This window comes from Nipponia nippon, unplaced genomic scaffold (assembly GCF_047370975.1).
Source record: "Nipponia nippon isolate SJK-2023a ecotype South Korea unplaced genomic scaffold, ASM4737097v1 scaffold_3, whole genome shotgun sequence".
Classification (NCBI taxonomy): Eukaryota; Metazoa; Chordata; class Aves; order Pelecaniformes; family Threskiornithidae; genus Nipponia; species Nipponia nippon.
In genome coordinates this window covers 60,960,797-60,980,247 of record NW_028262347.1, presented here as the reverse complement: position 1 = coordinate 60,980,247, position 19,451 = coordinate 60,960,797, and the positions used below count along the sequence as shown (strand labels likewise).

General features: G+C 39.2%; 1 protein-coding gene across 3 annotated transcripts in view; it reads left to right on the top strand.

Annotated features, from left to right (window-relative positions):
* Positions 1 to 19,451, top strand: part of POLR3B (RNA polymerase III subunit B) — an 80,430-nt gene that overhangs the window by 49,926 nt on the left and 11,053 nt on the right. For 2 of the 3 annotated variants that reach the window (XM_087766645.1, XM_009474166.2), the window contains 6 exons: positions 945 to 1,103; positions 2,552 to 2,669; positions 4,355 to 4,497; positions 15,439 to 15,542; positions 16,442 to 16,608; positions 19,044 to 19,157. In XM_087766645.1, coding sequence (XP_087622771.1) covers positions 945 to 1,103; positions 2,552 to 2,669; positions 4,355 to 4,497; positions 15,439 to 15,542; positions 16,442 to 16,608; positions 19,044 to 19,157 — 805 coding nt within the window. Of the gene's footprint in view, positions 1 to 944; positions 1,104 to 2,551; positions 2,670 to 4,354; positions 4,498 to 15,438; positions 15,543 to 16,441; positions 16,609 to 17,438; positions 17,551 to 19,043; positions 19,158 to 19,451 lie in introns of those variants that run through there. The other variant, XM_087766646.1, reaches the window with a different exon arrangement.

Below are 19,451 nucleotides of genomic sequence, written 5' to 3'. Positions count from 1 at the left end.
TATTCCCCCACACACTCCCTTCCTCCTAGTTGCTAGGCAGCAATAATAGTATTCCTAGACATGTATCTTTGGCATTAATGTCTGCCGCGTTTAATTTATGCCTCCTTTTCTAAAACAACAACAGGCATGATTTAAAACTGAATGTTTTCTTTTCTGGTAGACTGGTAACATTTACAGGGAGAGCTGCAGTGCTTGTCAGGAGTTCCTTGACATAATCTAAAGATATAGATCTACTGTATGTGGCCGCAACCATCTTTCAAATGAACTAAAATAACGTAGGATTATTAGAAAGCCTTGCTCTTGGCTGTCTGTAATTCTAAATGTGATGAAAGTATTTAGTATTGTGGCTAGCTGCTGTACTTGGAGAGAGATTCCAGAGATGCTACTTTTCTCATCTAAAAACCAAAACAAACCTATTTTATAACAACATATGTAATTCAGAATTCTTTCAGCTGGGGAAAAAGTGAGTAATGGGTGATTATATGAAACACTCTATCGGTACTTTCCTGGTAGGCTAGCTTGTGTCAACCACGAACACGAGTAAAATTTCAGGTTTCTTAGAACTTCCGAAAGGAAGAGGTGCTGTTCTCGTCCTGTTACAGTCTCTTCTTCTATGTTATGTCTCCCTGTGGACCACCAAAGGTAAGAGAAATGATGCGTGCGTGTGTGTGCAGAAGTATAGAAGGGGATTAGCACAACTTCAGAACTGGACCGTAGTCCAATGTCTAAAAAAAGTAGCATGCATGATCTGATTTTTAAATTGTGAGCTACAAGGTATCCATGTACAATGTTAGGCATATTCAAGACAATGAATAATCTAACTAATAAAAAAATATTTTGTATTCTGTAGCTCAGCAGGTGTTTCAGCATTCTTGTTTTATTCTGATAATGAGTTGTAAAGAATCCTTGGACTCCTAGGCAGATGAGTTTGTGTTGCATTTTAGGTTTTGGAAGGTGTCTTGTATATAAGAATGCCAAGTGTACCCTGAAGCGTTACACAAACCAGACATTTGATAAAGTTATGGGTCCAATGTTGGATGCAGCTACCCGTAAACCAATCTGGCGCCATGAAATTTTAGATGCTGATGGTATCTGCTCTCCAGGTATGTCGAACTACATGTTTAGTCATGGTATGTTCATAATCTGAAGTAGAAATTAATGTTCTGTTAATATTTCTTGTGCACCTTGTTTTATACTTAGTGTAATTAACTTTTTTTCTTTAAGGTGTCAGTATTGTAATGGAAAATTTAAAAAATGTTAGTTTCTGAAAGCAGCGTGGTACCAGTCACTGGGGGATTTTTTGTGCATGAGAAAATGGACCTTTATGTTTATAAAGTAGAGGAGTGAGTCTTTAACAGTATGAATCTATTGAAGCATTAGAATTTCTGTTCTTCTTATATCTCCAAACTGGCAAATCTTAATACTGTAGTTTTTTGCTGTTTGTCTCTCATATGTTCTATCGTTGTTGTTTTTTAAGGGTAGATTCTTTATTATTTTGATTTTGTACGTCAAAACCTCCTAGCATGCTGTCAGTTAATGCAATTGTTTGAGGAAGTAAAACCTTGTGTTTTTAACACTTTAGAAATACTTTTGGAGAGAGATAAGAAAATAAATACAACTACATTTAGTTATGACGATGGGTGTATAACTTTCCAATCAAAATAAATTTGAGAAAGAATCCTCCCATACTGTCATCCCTCAATTAGGAAATGGCTTAATAGATCTGCTGAGATCTAATAAGAAAGGTGCTGTAAAAGGCACTAAACTTAATTCCATTATAGCAGCACAACTGGGTCACTTCTGCTCTTTAGCACATCACAACGGAGCTTTCAAAGTTAGTTAAAAAAAAAAGCAAGAATCTTCTGAAGTATTAGGATAGATAGGACTGGGGCGGACTCCAGACTGAGGCTGTTCTCGCTGTGTAGGTAAAAACCTCTTTGAAATAGTTCATTTGGACAGAAAAGAGACATAGGCTGAAATTAAGTGTAATTTTGTGGAGGAGGTGGGAGGCAGGTACCTGATTGCATTAGTATCATTGGGCATGCTACTAATCTGGTTTTCTATGTGAAGGGCAGAATAAGGGAATGGAGGGGAAAATAGCAGACACATGAGACCAGAAGCAATAGGAAAAAGTACTTGCAAGGAGAGGCTGAAAGTAGTCTTGCACAACTCATTGTGGAAATGATGTGATGTCCCGAATTAAAGTGTGAATTTCTAAAATTTCTCAGTTACAGTGTTGCTTGTTAATTTTCTCCTTACTTACGGCAGGTGACTTCAGATGCTTTTGTGTATTCTTTAGACCCAGGGTATGTTGAATAGCTGTTCTCATAGTACACCCAGTATGCAAGCTATTCTGTTTTGGTTTATAAAAAAAAAAGGTAGTTTAATGATTCCCTTACCATGCAATATTTAATAAAATAACATGGCCTACTTCCTGGACATGTTCCTCCCAGTTTCTCTTCCAGCTTACCTTTTTTTAAAGCTTAAAATGTATTTCAAACATAGGTATCCAGATATGTTTTCATGGTGCTTTTTTTCTTGTTCTTTGAAGGTGAAAAAGTAGAAAATAAGCAAGTCCTTGTGAACAAATCTATGCCAACTGTGACCCAAACGCCTCTGGAAGGAAGTAGTGTGCCTCAGCAGCCACAGTACAAAGATGTGCCAGTAACGTATGTTGCATCATAACTTTATATTTGGGGAAGGTACATGGAGGAAAGGTATTCAAGTCTAGAAGGTACAAGGAGGAAAATATTCAAGTCTAGAAAAGTCAAAGGAATAAACTTCCCTCTGCGAATTAGACCTAGTTCTCTAGGTCTTGATTTCTCACAGGATTTTTCAGAACCTAGGTTATTTTCAGAAGTGCCTAGCCACTTCATCACTAATAAGTTAGATTCTGACACCTGAAAGGCTGGAATTGCAAAGAGAGGGAGGAACCCTCCTGAAGATGTATGTGTAGAGAGGAATCACTGATTAGGTTCCCAGGAGAAACGAAGGAGAGAGCTAAGACAGTGGTAGAGGGGAGAGGAGTCACTCATGGATGAAGTGACGGAGAAACAGGAGAAAAGCAGGATGAGTGGGAGGGCAGAGAACACATGTGTACTTAGTGAGGGGACACATCTCCTCCATACTGGCTCCCACAGAAAATGGCCGATGCTGACTGATGCTCAGCCTTCACTTTGCCAGGCAGGAGGCCAGGAGATGCAGGCCTTCCTAGCTCAGAGGCTGACGCTCAGCTCATTCTGGCTCATTCAATTAGACATCCCTTACCAAGGCACCAGTTAATGGGAAAGGACAGTCAATAAGAGTTTTTCCCATCCTGTCCTTAAAGAACAGGAGGGGGCTTCTGAGGTGCGAGATGAAAACTTTGCATTAAATGTATAAATAAATAAATAATGAAGGGGGTTTCAGTGTTTTGTCAGGAATAGCCTTGACAGTTTGGTAAATTAGCAGAGAGCAAGGCAAGCAATTGGTGCCCAGATCAGAAAGGCAGAATTAGCTTTATTGCACTTCTGTGTGTTTCATAACCAATAGAAAGCTCTAGGTTTACTTTTACGAGATATTAATAAAGAAGTGAGGCAACAGTGTAATTATCAAGAGGAAGGAAGTAATCCTGCCAGGTAAAGACATGGATCTGAGTTTAGGTGTCATACTTTGACCATCTCAGCTACCTGAATAAAGAGACAAAATACTCTCCTAAATAAGGTATTAAAATCTGTTCTACCCTCATTCTGCAATATACAGAAAAAAGCTGACACCAGAATAATTTCCTTTTCCTTCCTGCTCTGTCATGCCTACCTTTTTTTCCTTTTTTTTTTTTTTTTTCCCCTCTCCTTCCAAAATCTCTGCATCTCGGACTTTAGAGTTCATCTCTTTCTGTACCTCATACTATGTTTTGCCTTTGTTTCATTTCCACACCTGCGCCTGATGCATAGTTTCAGTCAGGATACTATGCCTTAATTTTGTTCTTAAATTCTCATGGTATATTCCTTAAACTCCCTTCTTCAGTTATAACCCTCTATTTGGCTTTTGTTTGTTTAACTGAAGATCCAGAAATTTGCAATATACTAGGAAGCTTTTTTCTGTCAAAAAGAGCCTATGTGACAAAAAAATATACCTTGTTCTTTACAAGTTCAGCTTAATTCTCCCTTTGTCTCTATTGTATCTCTTAAGCCTTTTCTTTTCCAGAAACATACTATACTCTGGAACTTTATATAATCTTTGCTCCTTTGGCTTCTCATATATAAGTTCCACGAAGATTACAGTTTAGCCAGAAGCTTACCAATACACAGATACTTGTTTGTAACTTGTGTTTGGTTCATAGATGTAAAACTCATGCTTTGTCTTCTCATACTAGCTACAAAGGTGCAACTGATTCTTATATTGAAAAAGTAATGATTTCATCAAATGCAGAGGATGCTTTCTTGATCAAAATGTTGTTGAGGCAAACTAGACGTCCAGAAATTGGAGATAAATTTAGCAGTCGTCATGGGCAGAAAGGTAAGCTACACATTTAATAAAAATAAATGCATGTTGAGTATGTGTACTATACGTACATAATATCATGCATGTTTCCATTGATTGGTTCAGATCTTTTATGAATGCAGCCGTAGAAGACCACATCCCTTTTTTTGCTTAAGCTCACCTAATTTAGCAATGATGTTTCTGGACCTGAGGGGAGGAATTGGCAAACACAACTCTGTGTTGACTTACGAATCTGGAAAATACAGTAATTGCCCATTTTAAAGAAGAACAGGGTTTTGAGTTTTGTTTGTTTGGGTTTTTTTCCCTAGTGTGAATTTGGTTTTAGGTGATAGGTTTGTCAGTGGGTTATCAAGAGAGAGATTGGAGGAAAGAGTGAAAGGGCCTATTCTGAACGGACAGAAAAGACCAGAGATGGAATGGGATGTCTGCAGATCATCTGTGCAGACATACTGCTCTGAAGACAAGACTGCAGATAGATAGCTCAGAGCCATGGTGTAAAAAGGAAGCAAATTAGGAATGCTACTAGGAGTGCACCAGCAGAGACCGGAAAGAAGGGGAAAATGTCTTTGAAAATATACCTGGGACATGATCTGGGACACCTCTGGATCTTCAAACAGAGAGTTGAAAATGGGTGCCTACTAGGAAGCTGCTTGGTGGCCTGTAGGTCTCTAATGTTAATGTTATAAGTAAGATGAAAATCAGGAGCCTGTTTCCATATCTGTTGAAAGAAGCAGTGGACTCCCTTTGACCTTAATGGCAAAAACGGTGACTCAGAACATCCTCTCTGGATCTCAAAGGGCTGGGAGTTGTGGGAGGGGTGTTAAGAAAGAAGTGACTGAAAACAGTCTGACTGTAACTGACTTAAAAGCATGTTTTGATCCCATTGGTCCCAATGTGGGACAGGTTTTGACATGTTTTCATCTATCGGTACGCTTGGAAAAGCTAGATTTTTAGTACTTTCAGCATGACCTTCTGCCTTACTGTATGTGCTGTGCTAAACCTATTACCCGAATGTTGTAATCTTGTTACATTTTTAGGTCTTATTTTGGTTTGAGAACGTTGCTCGGTCTTTTGTCAGATGTGGTGGGGAGGCAAAGAGGTTGACATTACCAGATCCTTTCCATTGCAGCACATACACTCCTTTCCTGTTACTGGACAAATGTGATACTGTCTTAATAACTACTGAAACAAAAAAAATCCTTGCTTTGATTTCTGAGGAACTGGAACGAGAGCATCAAGTATAAAGCATGCCAGCCTCTTCCATCTGGTAACACAAGTATCCACTAGGTCTGCAGAGGGAGGGAACTGAGGAAATAACGGAGGATGCTGTTTAGATTTGAAACATTTATACTTAAAACTAGTTGTGGTCAGTGAACTTTGCAGTCATACACCAAATTATGATACTACCTAAGGGATGTTGTCTTGCAAACAAACTGGCCTTTCATGAGCAGTGTTCTCTTTGTCAGAAGACACATGGAAGAGAGAGTGCTTTTTGTTAGGAGGAGCACCCTGAAAGCATCCATTTCAGCAGTTTGTGACACGGTCCCACTCTACTCCCAGCATCATGTTAGGTCTGACCTTGTTGTGCTGATTCACATCCTGTATTCTTGGAGCAGAACCAGAGAACTCTGTGGGCAAATATGCCCTGGAGTCAGTCAGCAGAGAGCTGGTACTTGCACAACATCCATATGTAGATCTGAGCCAGTGAAAAGAGATGAAACTGCAACAGGTATCACCAGTACACAGGCAGTATCCAGTTCTAGAGCTCTCTTGAAGCTTAAACAGAATCATCTCTAGCGTATTTAGTGCCTGTGTGATTGGAAGAGGTATGAAGAGTGGTTGCTTACAGGTGGACCCCAGGCACAAGTAAGAAGCCATTTTTATAATGCTGCATGCCACCATTTACTTCTTTACTCACATGTGTAGCCTGAAGTCAAACTTGAGGTCATTTATGACTTACTGGGGCTATGGAAGTACATAAGCATCAGTGGCAATGAGGTGGCCAGGTGTAACTGAAGTGAAAGACTGCATCCATGTCATGAGATGCAGGGCTAGCCACAGTAATCCTCATTTCTGTAGTCTCTAGGTTCGGTGATCAGGGCATCTACCTAGAGCAAACCTATCAATCAAAAGAGGTGAAATGGGTACAAAAGGCAGTAGTTGATCATAATGTCAGCCATTACCAGATGTTGTCTCAGCTTCTTTGTGTGTGTTTTCTACGGAGTACAGTCAACGCAGGCTTTCTGAGTACATCCAGCTCTCTCCAAGATCACCTTTACTTCCACAGCATCTTTCCATAGACCCATAAAACTGGTTCTTGAAACTCTGTGTTCTAAAGAAATCCTTCCGTTGTTTCTGCTGTCATTAAGAAATAGAAACTCTTCTGATAAGCATTGAAACATTTTTCCTGATTGTATTTTCAAGATGGCTTTTGATCTAAAAATAGGAAGTGATTCTCACTGAGTCCTCAAGTGATTTGGAAACCTACTGAAGGCTTCAAAAAAGTAAAGAAGCAGCAGTACATTCTTGACTTGACTTTTAAAATCCAGTGTAGTTCTTGCACTACAGCCGTACAGCATAGTTTCGGTATGTGAGAGGGAAGAGCATTAGCTTCAGAGGCAAACAGAAAGAGCTGAGCAGTTGGAATGGTTCAACTGCCCCATTCCTTCCTTCTCTCCAGGAAGATTCTCCTTCAGGAAGATTTTGTTTAGAGTCTCTTTCAAATAATTTTTAAATCTCATACACAATGAAGATGTGCAATACTTTTAAGCCTATGACTGCTTTTAGAGCAAAGCCCATTTCTTCATATATTTTGAGCTTTGTGTAATTAGTCCTTTCTCCTTATAAGTGGCATGCGGCATTTTAGCTGCAAGTTATTATATAACAATACAATCAGTACTGTGCAGGGCAATTTTTCTTACTAGAATTTAAAAAAATTGCCTACAAATTGTATTAAAGAAGCTGCTTGGTTAGTCATGATAAATATTTATAGGCATTTGCATGAAAAATTTAAGAAGGTAAGATTTTTCTCCTAGCTTGGACTGTTGATGTGCACCTATTGAAATAGTTGAACAGGATTTAAATGGAACTGATTTTCTTACCTCTCCAAAAATCAAGAAAAAGGGTGCTCCACAAATCTAGAACCATCAGAGGAGAAAAGATGGAAACGGAAGAATGTCAGAAGGAAACAGAACTGTGTCAGGCAGGCTGCAATATGGCTTTAGGGAGCAGAGGGCCTTCCATACCACTAAATGCACATAAGGCATCTCACAGTCTAGAGCAAGCTCATTTTAGAAGTCTTGAAGGACAGATAACCTCACGAGTACTTTTGCTACTCATCAAACCCTGATATTCATGGTCAAATGCGGAAACAACTAATACACACTGTATTGGAATTCGGTGGTATTTTCTTTAATATCCCAAAAGCCATAGAAAGTTAGCAATATTTTTTTTCCCCCAAAGTAAAATACCTGTGGAAATCCCATGGTAAAGAAAAACAGCATCCTAAATGCTGTAGGGAACTTTGAGGGCACCCGTAATTCTGCTTGGCATTGCATCAGGTTAGAATGGCAGATCTCCCATGTATCTGTGCTTTGGACCTATAAAAATAATAAGCCAAAACCATCAATTATTCAGAATAGCAAATGTCCCTTTCAGCTTGGTTTTGGAGATACGAGTGGGAACATTGCAACAGTTGTGTTACAGAGTTCGCAGGCATGTGCTTTTAGCTGTCCAGTACATCAGTCTGTAGTAATCTCTTGTGCTCGGGGGAGTGATCGTATTCTAAATTATTACATTTTGCTAGTACACATATCCTTCCTGGTAGCAGACCTCTCAGTTCACTGGCTTGTAGTACATTATGGGAAAAGATGTTACAATAAACGGGAGAAAGGAGAAATGTGCTTACTGGAGAAGATACATGTGTTAGATACCAAGAAAAAAATCCTGACAAGAACAGTGGAGTTTACTGTTTTCCAACTTCAGTACACAGTGAAGAACTAGATATTGACATTAATCTTAAATTACAGGCAATGATAGAACTGGAGAAAAGGCATGGAACGGAAAGGGAAAATCTCCTTTGCTAGCTGTTTAAAAATACCGGCAGTATCATCCTTCTCTGACATCAAATCAGGGAAGGATCAGTCATAACAGAGGAATATAGGCAATTGTGAAACAGAAATAGTAACACTAACAATTTAACATTTTCCATTGAGAGAAATTTTAATTAGCCCTGAATTTTTTCTCTCATCTTCAGCTGAATGCAGGCGATTACCACTTCGAGTTTAATTTGTGAATGTTAGCTTTAAGCCCATCATAGGGCCATTTAAACCGATGATGAGCTTAAACTAACAAGTACCTTGATTCAGTGAGAAGGAGAGAAAGCATGTTTCTCTCTTTTTTGTATTGTCAGTCTTTTCTGTGAAATATTTTTATTTTCTAGAAGGAATGCATGAAGATGAGATTTGATTTCACGGAATGGTAGTAGTAGTTTTAAAATAATTTAATATGTGCAAAATAAGAGATTGCACAAACCACATTTCTCATGTTTTTTTCATGGGCTCTTTCCTGTATTCCAAATTGTTGTATTCCAAAGCTATACTTTGTCGCTGGGGCAGAAAGAAGTGAAGTAACAGAACTGGAAAGTTTCTGGAATATGACAGATTAAATCTCACAATCCAGCTTTAGCCTTTTGTTACAGAAGAGCCTTTCATTAAATATGTAGGTAGATTTTGTAGGTCTCTCTAATAATACAGATCTATGCCGCTGCCTCTGTATTTGCTACCTTCTTTGTGTCCTCTCACATGTCAACACTGTATTGGCAAGGGTCACCACTTCTGGCCTGTCCACAACACCCTCTTTTCATTCAAGTCCATGTTTTCAGTACACTTCTTCCAAACGGCCTGTAAAAGCTAGCCTTTCCTTCAAGACCTGTCAACAAAGAAGCATATGAGGACGAGAAAAAACCCAAATGAGGCCATCACGTTGTATTGGGAAGCACACCCGCAAATGTTTTGCTCTATCTCAATATTCATCTTCAAACTGGACGTTGCAGTAAGATCTTTGAGAGTGGGACTGTCGCTTTTGTCTATAAGCCCTTAAGCTTCTCATATCTCACAAAAAAGCATGTACCTACCAGGGAGGACTTCTCTTGAGCTGTAGGACTTTGTTTTAACTATATTGCATCATATTTTTTTCCAGAAGGATAAAGAAACTTTTTTGGTTAATTATTTTGTTTTTTAATCTTGCATTCTCTAGGCAGAGTCACTTTTCAAAGCACAGAAGGCTAAAGGATTGTTAAGCTAAAGAAGCTTCATCTGAGTTCCATACAAACTAAATTATTATATTTCCAGATTTCCTCTTGCTTTGCTACAAGTCACAATGAGGAAAAAGTTGGGCTCCTTTGATGTGAAAAAAGCAATATATCACTTCTCTGAAAGAACATTTCTCAGTCTCTCATGTGAAAAAGGATTAACACCTCCAACAAAGGTCCTGTAGATCACAGAACTAAGCAGCAATACTGAACAGTATTCCTGAGGAGTGGAAAAACTGTATTTAAGCAAGAGATTGTTTGAACTGGCAAACAGAAGCTTTTTAATAGCTGAAGATCTAAGATAAAGGATTAAACCTTTCTGAAGTATCTGCACTTAAACAACTCTAAAGACAAGGAAGCGAGTTTAAATTCATGAAAGATGGTCTTTGTTTTCCTAAATGAACCATGTTCTTTAGTGTCAAAACAAAATCCATTCACAGCATTGTCAACTACATAAACTTCATGACAATACCGCTTATCTACCAAAGCCTGACCTTGCTTACTTTTTAAAATTTTTACTAGTTTGAGCGTCTGCCTTCTGCTTGCCTAACTTCATAGTTGAGAGCAACTTATCTTTCTCTTTTTAATGGGCACTTGTACAGTACGTATAAGTAGAACATGTAAAGTAAGATGTTAGTTTTAAATAGCTACTTGTGTCATATTCCCCCACGTTACATGTCAGACTTAGTACTTTATCTCTAATAAAACATCAGTGGGTTTACAGGAATTAAGCGGTTGAAGTGGCATTAAAAAGAATTTGCTGTTATCGACTGCAGGAATGTGGGATGATTAGTAGTTATTAGGCATCAGGAAAAGTAGGAATTCCTTACTTTATTTTTATCTTCAGAAGTTGAATGTGAGAAAATGAGATGTCAGAATACCATTAAAACTTCTCATACCGGTTTTTTCTATTTATTTTTAACAAAACTGCTGCTTAGCTTGCTGTCTTAAGAAGAAAATTACAGCATTTTTTATCTCGAGCAGCAAACAGGTAACCTTCTGACCTTTTCAGTATATCCTCAACTGAACCTCTGAAATTAGGGTGATTTAGCATTTTATGGCACAGAATAAAAATCTCTAATTCTGTTTCCAAATAGTGCATCCTGAACACACATTTTATTAAGCTCTTGACTCATTCAGCCATGTGTATTTTGTAAAGTTCCTATGGTTATTGTTTTACAATAGCTGCTTCCAGAAGCATTGTAAGGGTTTCAATTAATCAGCTCTTTGTGTGCTTCAGACTATGCAAATTTATCACATCAGACCATTCAGCAGCTCATGGGAAAGCAGTGTACAAACTGTATTGTCTTCTAGCACCTCCTCTCATTTAGAGTGATGTTTTTAATAAGAAAACTAATCAAGTTTACTTATGCATTATTTATCTGTTAATTTTAATTCTGTTCTTTACCTCTTATGTCAAATGGGATGTAGCAAGTGATATGATAGATCAGTGAATGATTCAATATTGAACAAAGCTTATGTGATGCAGCACTTTTTTTCTTCTGGACTTGTTTTATGCTTAGTTAGCCAACACAGTATGTAATTAAAGAGTTTTAAAGCAGATGTACATTTTTGTTTAACCTTACTATTTTTGCAAATCTTTGTCACTTGCCCACAATATACAGTGCTGTGTTCTAACTACAGCTCCTCTTAATTATGTGATGTAGTCTTATTTCTGAGGAGTATGTCCAAATTCTGGCAAATCTGGTAAATCTAAACCAGGCGCCTTTCAAGTTAGTTTTAGCTCTTTTACCACCGTATCATTAGAATAAGTAAACAAGCACATTTAGTAATGTGCTTCTTTTTATCTTGCTGATAGAAACTGGTATTACCGCTGCTTCTATTCACTTAGTCTCCTTTGCTCTCTAATGTCCCTCCTGCTGGTAGTAATTAGTTTTCTATATTAGGTTGTTTTGACTTATTTGATGATTTTTTTTCATTTGGCATGTGTGTGTATAGAAGGCATCTTATCGTAGCCGGTGAAAAACTTTCCCATACTGTTGTGTTTTGTCCCTGCCCCCTCCCCGCCGCCCCCCTTCCCCTTCTCCGCTGAACTGCTGTTTTACAAGTCTGCGTATGTTCGTGTTTGTCAGCAAACTGTAACAGCAACCACGTAGAGATATCAATTCTGGAAACCTGAATTTCTTCTGATTAGAAAAAGAAACTCTTAAAAGTACAGGAGTGAGGGGACCTTTACGCTCTGTCAGGGCCTTGTGGAGGTACAAGGGTGTTGAGATGCTGTCGGGACTGATGCAGATAGCGTGTGTGAGGATGGGGGCCATCATGCATAGTCAGAGGGCTGTCATACAATAGCATTGGAAAACACTGCCTATGGCTGTTTTATACTTGCATGTTAAACCACTGTAGATATCTGATTTAAGTTTATTCTAATTTAAACTATTATCCTTGCAGTAAACTGCCATGCTTATTAATCCACTTCTTTTTTTTGAGAGGGAGATCTTAAAAGAATTTGTTAGCATTTCCACTAATTTTTCATCTAAGCTGTCATTATGAAATTGATGTACAAAGTTTTTTTTTCTAGAATTCAAATTGTTTTTCAATTGAAAAGAAATTAGATGTAGCAAGCTGCTAGATGCTTTCTTGCTCAAGCATGCAAGGCTCTTGTTAGTCCACACATTAAAAAAAAAAGTGTTTTTTGTTTTGTCTGGAAAAATAATTCCAGCCCTTTCTGGTGGTTAATCTTTGGTTCTTGTCCTAGATGAGAACTGCAGAGTGTATAGGTAAGAGCAGATTCAGGCCCATCGCAGTATAGCGTTTCGTCTGAAAACGTATTGCTAAATTTTAGATGCCTCATATAAAAATAGTGAGGGGAAGAGAAGTGAATGAAACCAAATTATTTTGTATGTCCTGTGTCAATGACGAGGAACAATTTTCATGTGATATCTAAATCGGTAACAATTAGGAAATCTTAATAACCTGTAGTAAGAGCCACAAAGCAAAGTTACCTACTAGTTTCGCTGTGTCCTATTTATGAATATTGGATTGGGAGTAGTTGAGCAGCTCGGTTGTGAAATACAGTTTATACTTGGACAGGGCAACATTTGGAACTTGAGGCTGTCTTAAATCCAGCCTCTTCTTTTCTCCTTTACTGTTTTATTAACCAGTTGCAAGTGATAATTGCACTTGTATGGATTAATTCACTTGATCACACTCTTTCGCAGCTGCTCGGCAATGGAGAGCTGCTAGGCTTGCCTTTTACTGCCCTGCTGCAAACCCTGGGTCAGTTATCGGGGCTGAAAGCGAGTAGCAAATTCAGGAGCTTACTGTGCAGACCCGCAAGCATTAGCCTCTGAAGAGCTTCTGAAGGCGAGTGACTGCAAAATGAAATGAAGTTTACATTTTTAAATGAATTGCAGTTACTTGCTTTTAGAAGTAGCGTTGTATATAGGAAAGATGTCTTTCAGCTTTTTAAACAGCTTTTTATGAGAAAGAACGAACTTTTGTAAAACATAAGGGAGGAAGAAGCTTCTCTCTGTCCTGTTCTCTAAATACACATGGGCATGCTATAGATCTGTTATAAACTCAGTGACTTCTTAAAATACAGAAGCTGAGAATTGAGGTTTCATAGCTTTCTCTTTTTTTTCTCCCCCCCCCTCCCCTCCTCCTGTAAAATAGAAACTTTATAAATGGCCTAGTGAGCTTCACATTGCTGGATTCTGTCTAAATATTTTGTTTTTAACTTCTAAGCTCATTATGCTGTCTTTGTGTTAACTTGTATTAAAATCTGTCAGCTATGACTGGTCTCATAACCACAGTCAGCGGACCAGAATAAGTTAATTATTTACTTGTGTCACTAGTGCTCTTCATCTAATGAAATGCACAGCTGTGTTAGATCTGCAGTTGGGTGTGTAGGTCCCATTGTTATACAAGTCAGCGGAGGGTAGAAGCCGCTATGATGGAGAGCCCTCAGTTCTTTCTGCTGTTCTGCCTTTCTGTGTCGATTTCATGGATCTTTTATCATTCACTTTCACACAAAACAAACAACACAGTGGCTGTCTGCTATGGGAACCAGCTTGGCATATAAAAGGTTTTCAGAGCCTAAAGTAATTTTAAGTTAGCTAAGATTTAATTTTTGGCTTACAGGTGCCGCAAAGTCCAGATGCAACATAATGCCTTCTTAGAAGTAAATGCGAATACGGCAAAATGTACATGCCATAATACATATATAATAAAGTATTTATGTATAACATTTTAGGATAAAAAAGCACAAAGAGATAGTGGGTTGGTTGTTTTGGTTTGGTTGGTTTTTTTTCAGTAAATGATTGCTGCTTGGTGGGCAGGGGTAGAAGGATGTTATTGATTTATCATAATAGAACAATGAAAATTAGTTTCAATAGGTTTAAAAACTAAGTACAACAACCCCCCCTCCTTGCCCCAGATGCTCCAATCCTTTTTTTTTTTTTTTTTTTCCTGCTCCCTTCCCCCATACTTACCATTCTCATTCTATTAACTACTGTCCCATACACCTATCCCTGTCTTGCTTGGACAGTGGAAGAGGAGCTCCCTCCTGAGCAGACGCCAATATCCCCCTGTGAACTGGCTGGTCAGGCGATGCCTTTTTAAGGATGTAACCAGCACCCTCAGTCTTCCAGGAGCCCCCTCCTCTCCAGGACTGTTCCCAAAGCGTGGTCTGGCAGTTGCAGCAGGCTGATCTCAAATAGCTTGCAGACTTTTTCAGTTCTAAGGGCTTCTGGAAGAAATTGTCCAACTGAAACAGTAGCTTTGGTTCAAAGGAGTATGGGCTTAAGCAGCTGCATTTTAGCACCTGAATCTGAATGTTAGATCTCTTGGTCATTTATAGCTGCAGTATTTTGATCTGCAGAATGCACTGTAGAAACAGTTGTAAGGGTTGGAAGAAAAATTTTGGAATGTATGATAGACTATTTTAAATGAGTTTTCATGTTTCTGTTTAATCTTTCCTAAATAGTTTTAGAGTTTGGGGTGGGGTGGGGGGGGGTTGTTTGTTTTACATCCAATACTGATGGAAACTGAAAGAGCTTGCAAAACTTTTAAAGGTACAGTTTATGTTCACAGACTGACAAAATATAAGCATTCTGGGGAGTGGATTGTACTTTGTAATTCATCGAAAGATGAATGCTACCTGAAAAAAATATTTGGTGTGTGTCCCCCCCCCTTACCTCCTCTCAATTCCTGTCAAAGTCCTGACTTGATTTGCTTTTATTCACAGTATTTAGCAAAGGTACATATGATAAACAAATTTCAAATCAGTAATAATTTCGTATGTCCAAAGAGGCACGATTTCTTAATTTTTTTTTTTCCAGGAAATTATAGCATCAGCTTTATAAACTAGGTGAGATGTTCCAGTCTGACTGGTCAGAAGTTTCTGGTTGCCCCTGAACACTGTATCTAAAGCTTTCTTCCCTAATTTGCTAACTCACAAATCAGTGGGAGCATTATGTAAGGGTATGCTAATTTTGCCAGTCCTGTCACAAGGGCTCTCTTCTAGCCTGCAGGTTGTGAGCACTGGTCATGGTAATGAATCTGGGTAAAAAGTGATCCATGAGAAAGAGAGGAGGAGGAAAACACTAAAGAAAATCTGGTGATGAGCGTCAGCCCTGCTGGTGGTTTGCTGTTTGTGAATTGAAATGTTTTCTCTTCTGCAGGGGTGTGTGGACTGATTGTTCCTCAGGAAGACATGCCATTTTGCGATACAGGAATCTGTCCAGATATCATAATGAACCCTCATGGCTTCCCATCGCGTATGACGGTTAGTGCTTATGTTATGATTTAAAGAGACAGTGTCCCCCGATAGGGAAAGTGAAGTAGATTAGCCAGAAGAAACAAAAAAAAGTTTGAAAGACGGTTTCACTGAGAATATTCTCCAGTCATCATGCCACACGCTTGCTCTCCTGTAAGTAGTCAGCCCTCTGTTTTGCATATTTTAAAACATCCTACTGTAAAAGGAGTAGGGATGCAGGCTGTTTGTGCATCATTCTCATTTTGTTCTGTATTGAGCTAGTAGGAAAGCAACTGAAAGCAACTTGCACCCTTTCTGTTTGAAAATGTCGTGCTCTCCCTCTTCCTTCCCTATTGCCTATGCCCACTAAGCCGGCTGGGGCAGACAGTGAGGCAAAGGTTGGAGAGAAGTTTCAATAATAGATCTAAGACCTATGTAACTTCTTACATTACACGAACCTCCCTGGAACTGATGCAAATCTTGCACCTGTGCTGCAGGGTCACACTAAATACCTCACAGCCTGGCCTTTATATGGGACCTCCACTGATTACTTTGTACAGCCTCTGATCTTTTTTTCTTTGTTAGCTTCTTCGCTTCTGTTCCCCCTGCTGCACTGTAGCCTGCCAATCTCTGAGGCTCTTTCCTACAGCAGAAGGCCACACTGGATCCTGCTTATTTTCCAGACAGCTGGAAAAAATGGAGCTGCCTGACTTCTGGACCTTAAAGGTGTTCCCAGACCCTGCGATGAGTCCGGTTTGCCCCCTTCACACAGGAGTACTCCGTTCTTGGGGTTCTTCCACTCCTCCCATTGCACGCAATAACCCATGCTGCCATCTCGGACACTTTGCCTGCCTAACTTACACTGTGACCGGTCCAGCAATGTGCCCATACTAATGAGCAGGCTGTTAACTCTGCTTTTCTTTGCACAGGTAGGAAAGTTAATTGAACTCCTGGCTGGGAAGGCTGGAGTCCTCGATGGCAGATTTCACTATGGAACAGCTTTTGGAGGCAGTAAAGTTAAGGATGTGTGTGAGGATCTTATTCGCCATGGTTATAACTACCTAGGGAAGGACTACGTAACATCTGGTATCACTGGGTAAGTATCTGCTGTATAGATTTAGATGTTTCAGGGAAGTGGGGAAATCCTGTTGAGACACATCTGAAAAATCTTCTCATGTCTCAGAGCTCAGGAACTTTCTTTTATTTGCAGACCACTCTGTGAGATGGAGGGAAGGGGCTGAAGAATGGTGCAGGTTTTTTTTTTTTCCTTAGAAATATTTTGTGGTTCCACATTTTAAAAATTGCTAGTATTTGCATGGCTGTAATGTGAATGGACCTTGTAGTACATACAAAAATTTCCTAACTTCTACTGCATGACAAAAAAGGTAAAATCAAGGTTTTCTTTCTGAGAGATTGTAAGAAATTTCAAGTTTCTGTAGGCAGCAAATCTTATATATGCTTGGAATCAGATAAGCATTTTCATGTTGACATTAATAGTACTGTAAAATATGGATTTGGAGGCAGGTGTCTGTTCCTTGGGAATATTGTGTGTGTGCTCTTTTTTTTTTTTTTTTTTTTTTTTTTTCTTCTTTCGATTACACAATGATTCAGTCTGGCATAATACTCTAATCTGCAAACTTCCTGCTGTGTTGATCAGACTGGCTTCTGAGACACAGAGTTCAAAGAACATGAGATAGTTTAGGAACAGGAAAAGGCCATATGGCTTCACATGCCTGCCCTTCCAAAATGTATCTTAATCCTACCTTCCTGCTATTTTTATTATCCTCCCAGTCCCCTTCTTCTCAAGGAACAAGTTTAGGTATCTTTTGTAAGTTGTGGTTTGTTGGGTTTTTTTTTTAAATACTTTTTATTTTAATTGCTTTTCCTACCAACTTATTCCATATGTTGTTTCTCTTTTTGTTTCAGAGAGATGATTTTGTTTTCCTTACCCACTCCATATTCCATAAATTGTACATCAGGTATCCTGGTGTTTGAAACACTTTCTGTTGATACGTCATGGTAACTTTTAACAAATCTGACTGATCTTGTTTCCTAGGGAGAATAAAATCATCTAGCTCTAAAAATCCCCCATCCCCAAACTTCAACTTTGTAGTACCCTATTTAGAGACTTTGCTTTAGGATACTGATACTCTTCCAAGCAAATTTCAGATGCTTAATCTATTTGTTATGAAATCTGAAGGCAGATTTCATAACAATGCGGAAGTTTGCGAATTCCAAATGAGTAGTTAAGTTTTATTATTTTCTTTAATAGGCAACTTTTGGAATAACACTGCATCATGTCAGTAATGACTCTGAATGGGAGATGCAATACTGTTGTCTCCTGCTTGTTTTTACATTGCACATACATTTTTTAAAAATAAATCAGCGGCGGTGCTGAGTTTGTTTGTGTTAAGTCTGGTCGTTCTTAGTGCTGAAGGTGGTAGCTGGGAAATGACTGAGTGCTTTCAACTGTTGCTTTCTGATATGTAGGCGCTTATGCTGTTCTTAACAGTTGGGGGTGTCTTAAACACAGAAATCTTTAGCCGTTACTCCAGCTTGAGGAATGGAGTAACACCCTCTGTACTGCTTACAGATGTTCCCAAGCTGATGCAAGTGCCTAAACATGGACACGTTTAAGGCTCAGCTGGACAGGGTGCTGGGCCATCTCGTCTAGACTGTGCTCTTGCCTAGAAAGGTTGGACCAGATGATCCTTGAGGTCCCTTCCAACCTGGTATTCTATGATGATTCTCAAGAGCCCTTTTACTGGGCGCGTCTGAGCCCTCAGTGCCAGCCAGGGCAGCGATTTTTGTCCTACGGATACAGCTGCTGAGCAGGGCTGCAGGAGCAGCTGTGCTGATGCACAGCCGCTCAGGGAGGGCTTTCACCCATCTGGGTCTTGGGTTGTGCTTCAAAGTGGTGCACAGAGAGAATTAGTGGATGGGAAGACTGTCAAGCTTATGTTGTGCCAGTGCTAAGCTATCCTTGCAAATGCAAATTCCTTAAAGTGCACCTATAAAAATGATGTTTTGAGCATTTATGCTGCATGTATTTGTTTACTTATATGCTTACCTTTGTTTTGTGTGTGAATGATGTAAAGCGAAGGAATGTAAATAGAAATATCTTAAGTCACTCTTCAGAGTCTGACACATTTACAGTCTTTATCGGTTACTGATGACACTATTGAAATACTCCGGCACAGACAGAGGAAGGACTTAACACGGTACAGCTGAAACAGGTACTTGCAGCTATAGCAGCATGTCTGCACAGCGTATGGCCAGAGGTCAGGAGCTTGTTCCTCGCTAGGGTGGATACAGCAGTATGTGGTGCTGGAAGCGTACTGTTCTTGTGTTCAGAAGGGTTCCCTGTGGGGTTTTTAGACCGATTGCCCTGAAAGCCCAAACACATTTTTCTAGGACTCATGATTCCCAAATTGTTTCCAATTCCTTCTGTACACGACACTCTTGTCTCTCTTAAGGTACCTATGTGCTAACTGTGAATATTGGTTTTGTTTTGTTTTTTTATTCCTTCAGGGAACCTTTGGAAGCGTATATCTATTTTGGCCCTGTGTATTACCAGAAACTAAAGCACATGGTGTTGGATAAAATGCATGCAAGAGCTCGAGGACCCAGAGCAGTGCTCACCAGGTATCGTTACAGGCTAAGCACAAAATTATTGTGTACATTCAAAAGTGTGCCCAGCTGACTGATGGGTATAAAACAAAGTTTGTTTACCTTTTGATACTTAACACAAAATGCTATTACCTCTTAATACACTGTTACAGACTAAATGCTCTCAAGTAGACTGTGGCAGGAGGTTGTTCAGAATGTCCAGGTGTGCTCTGTGTGGTCCAAAAGTAAGTTTGCTTCTCAGACTTCTGTTAGCAGTTGGTAAAAATACCATCTGCTGATTCACAGTGTGTACTGTGGCCCTTTCCTGTC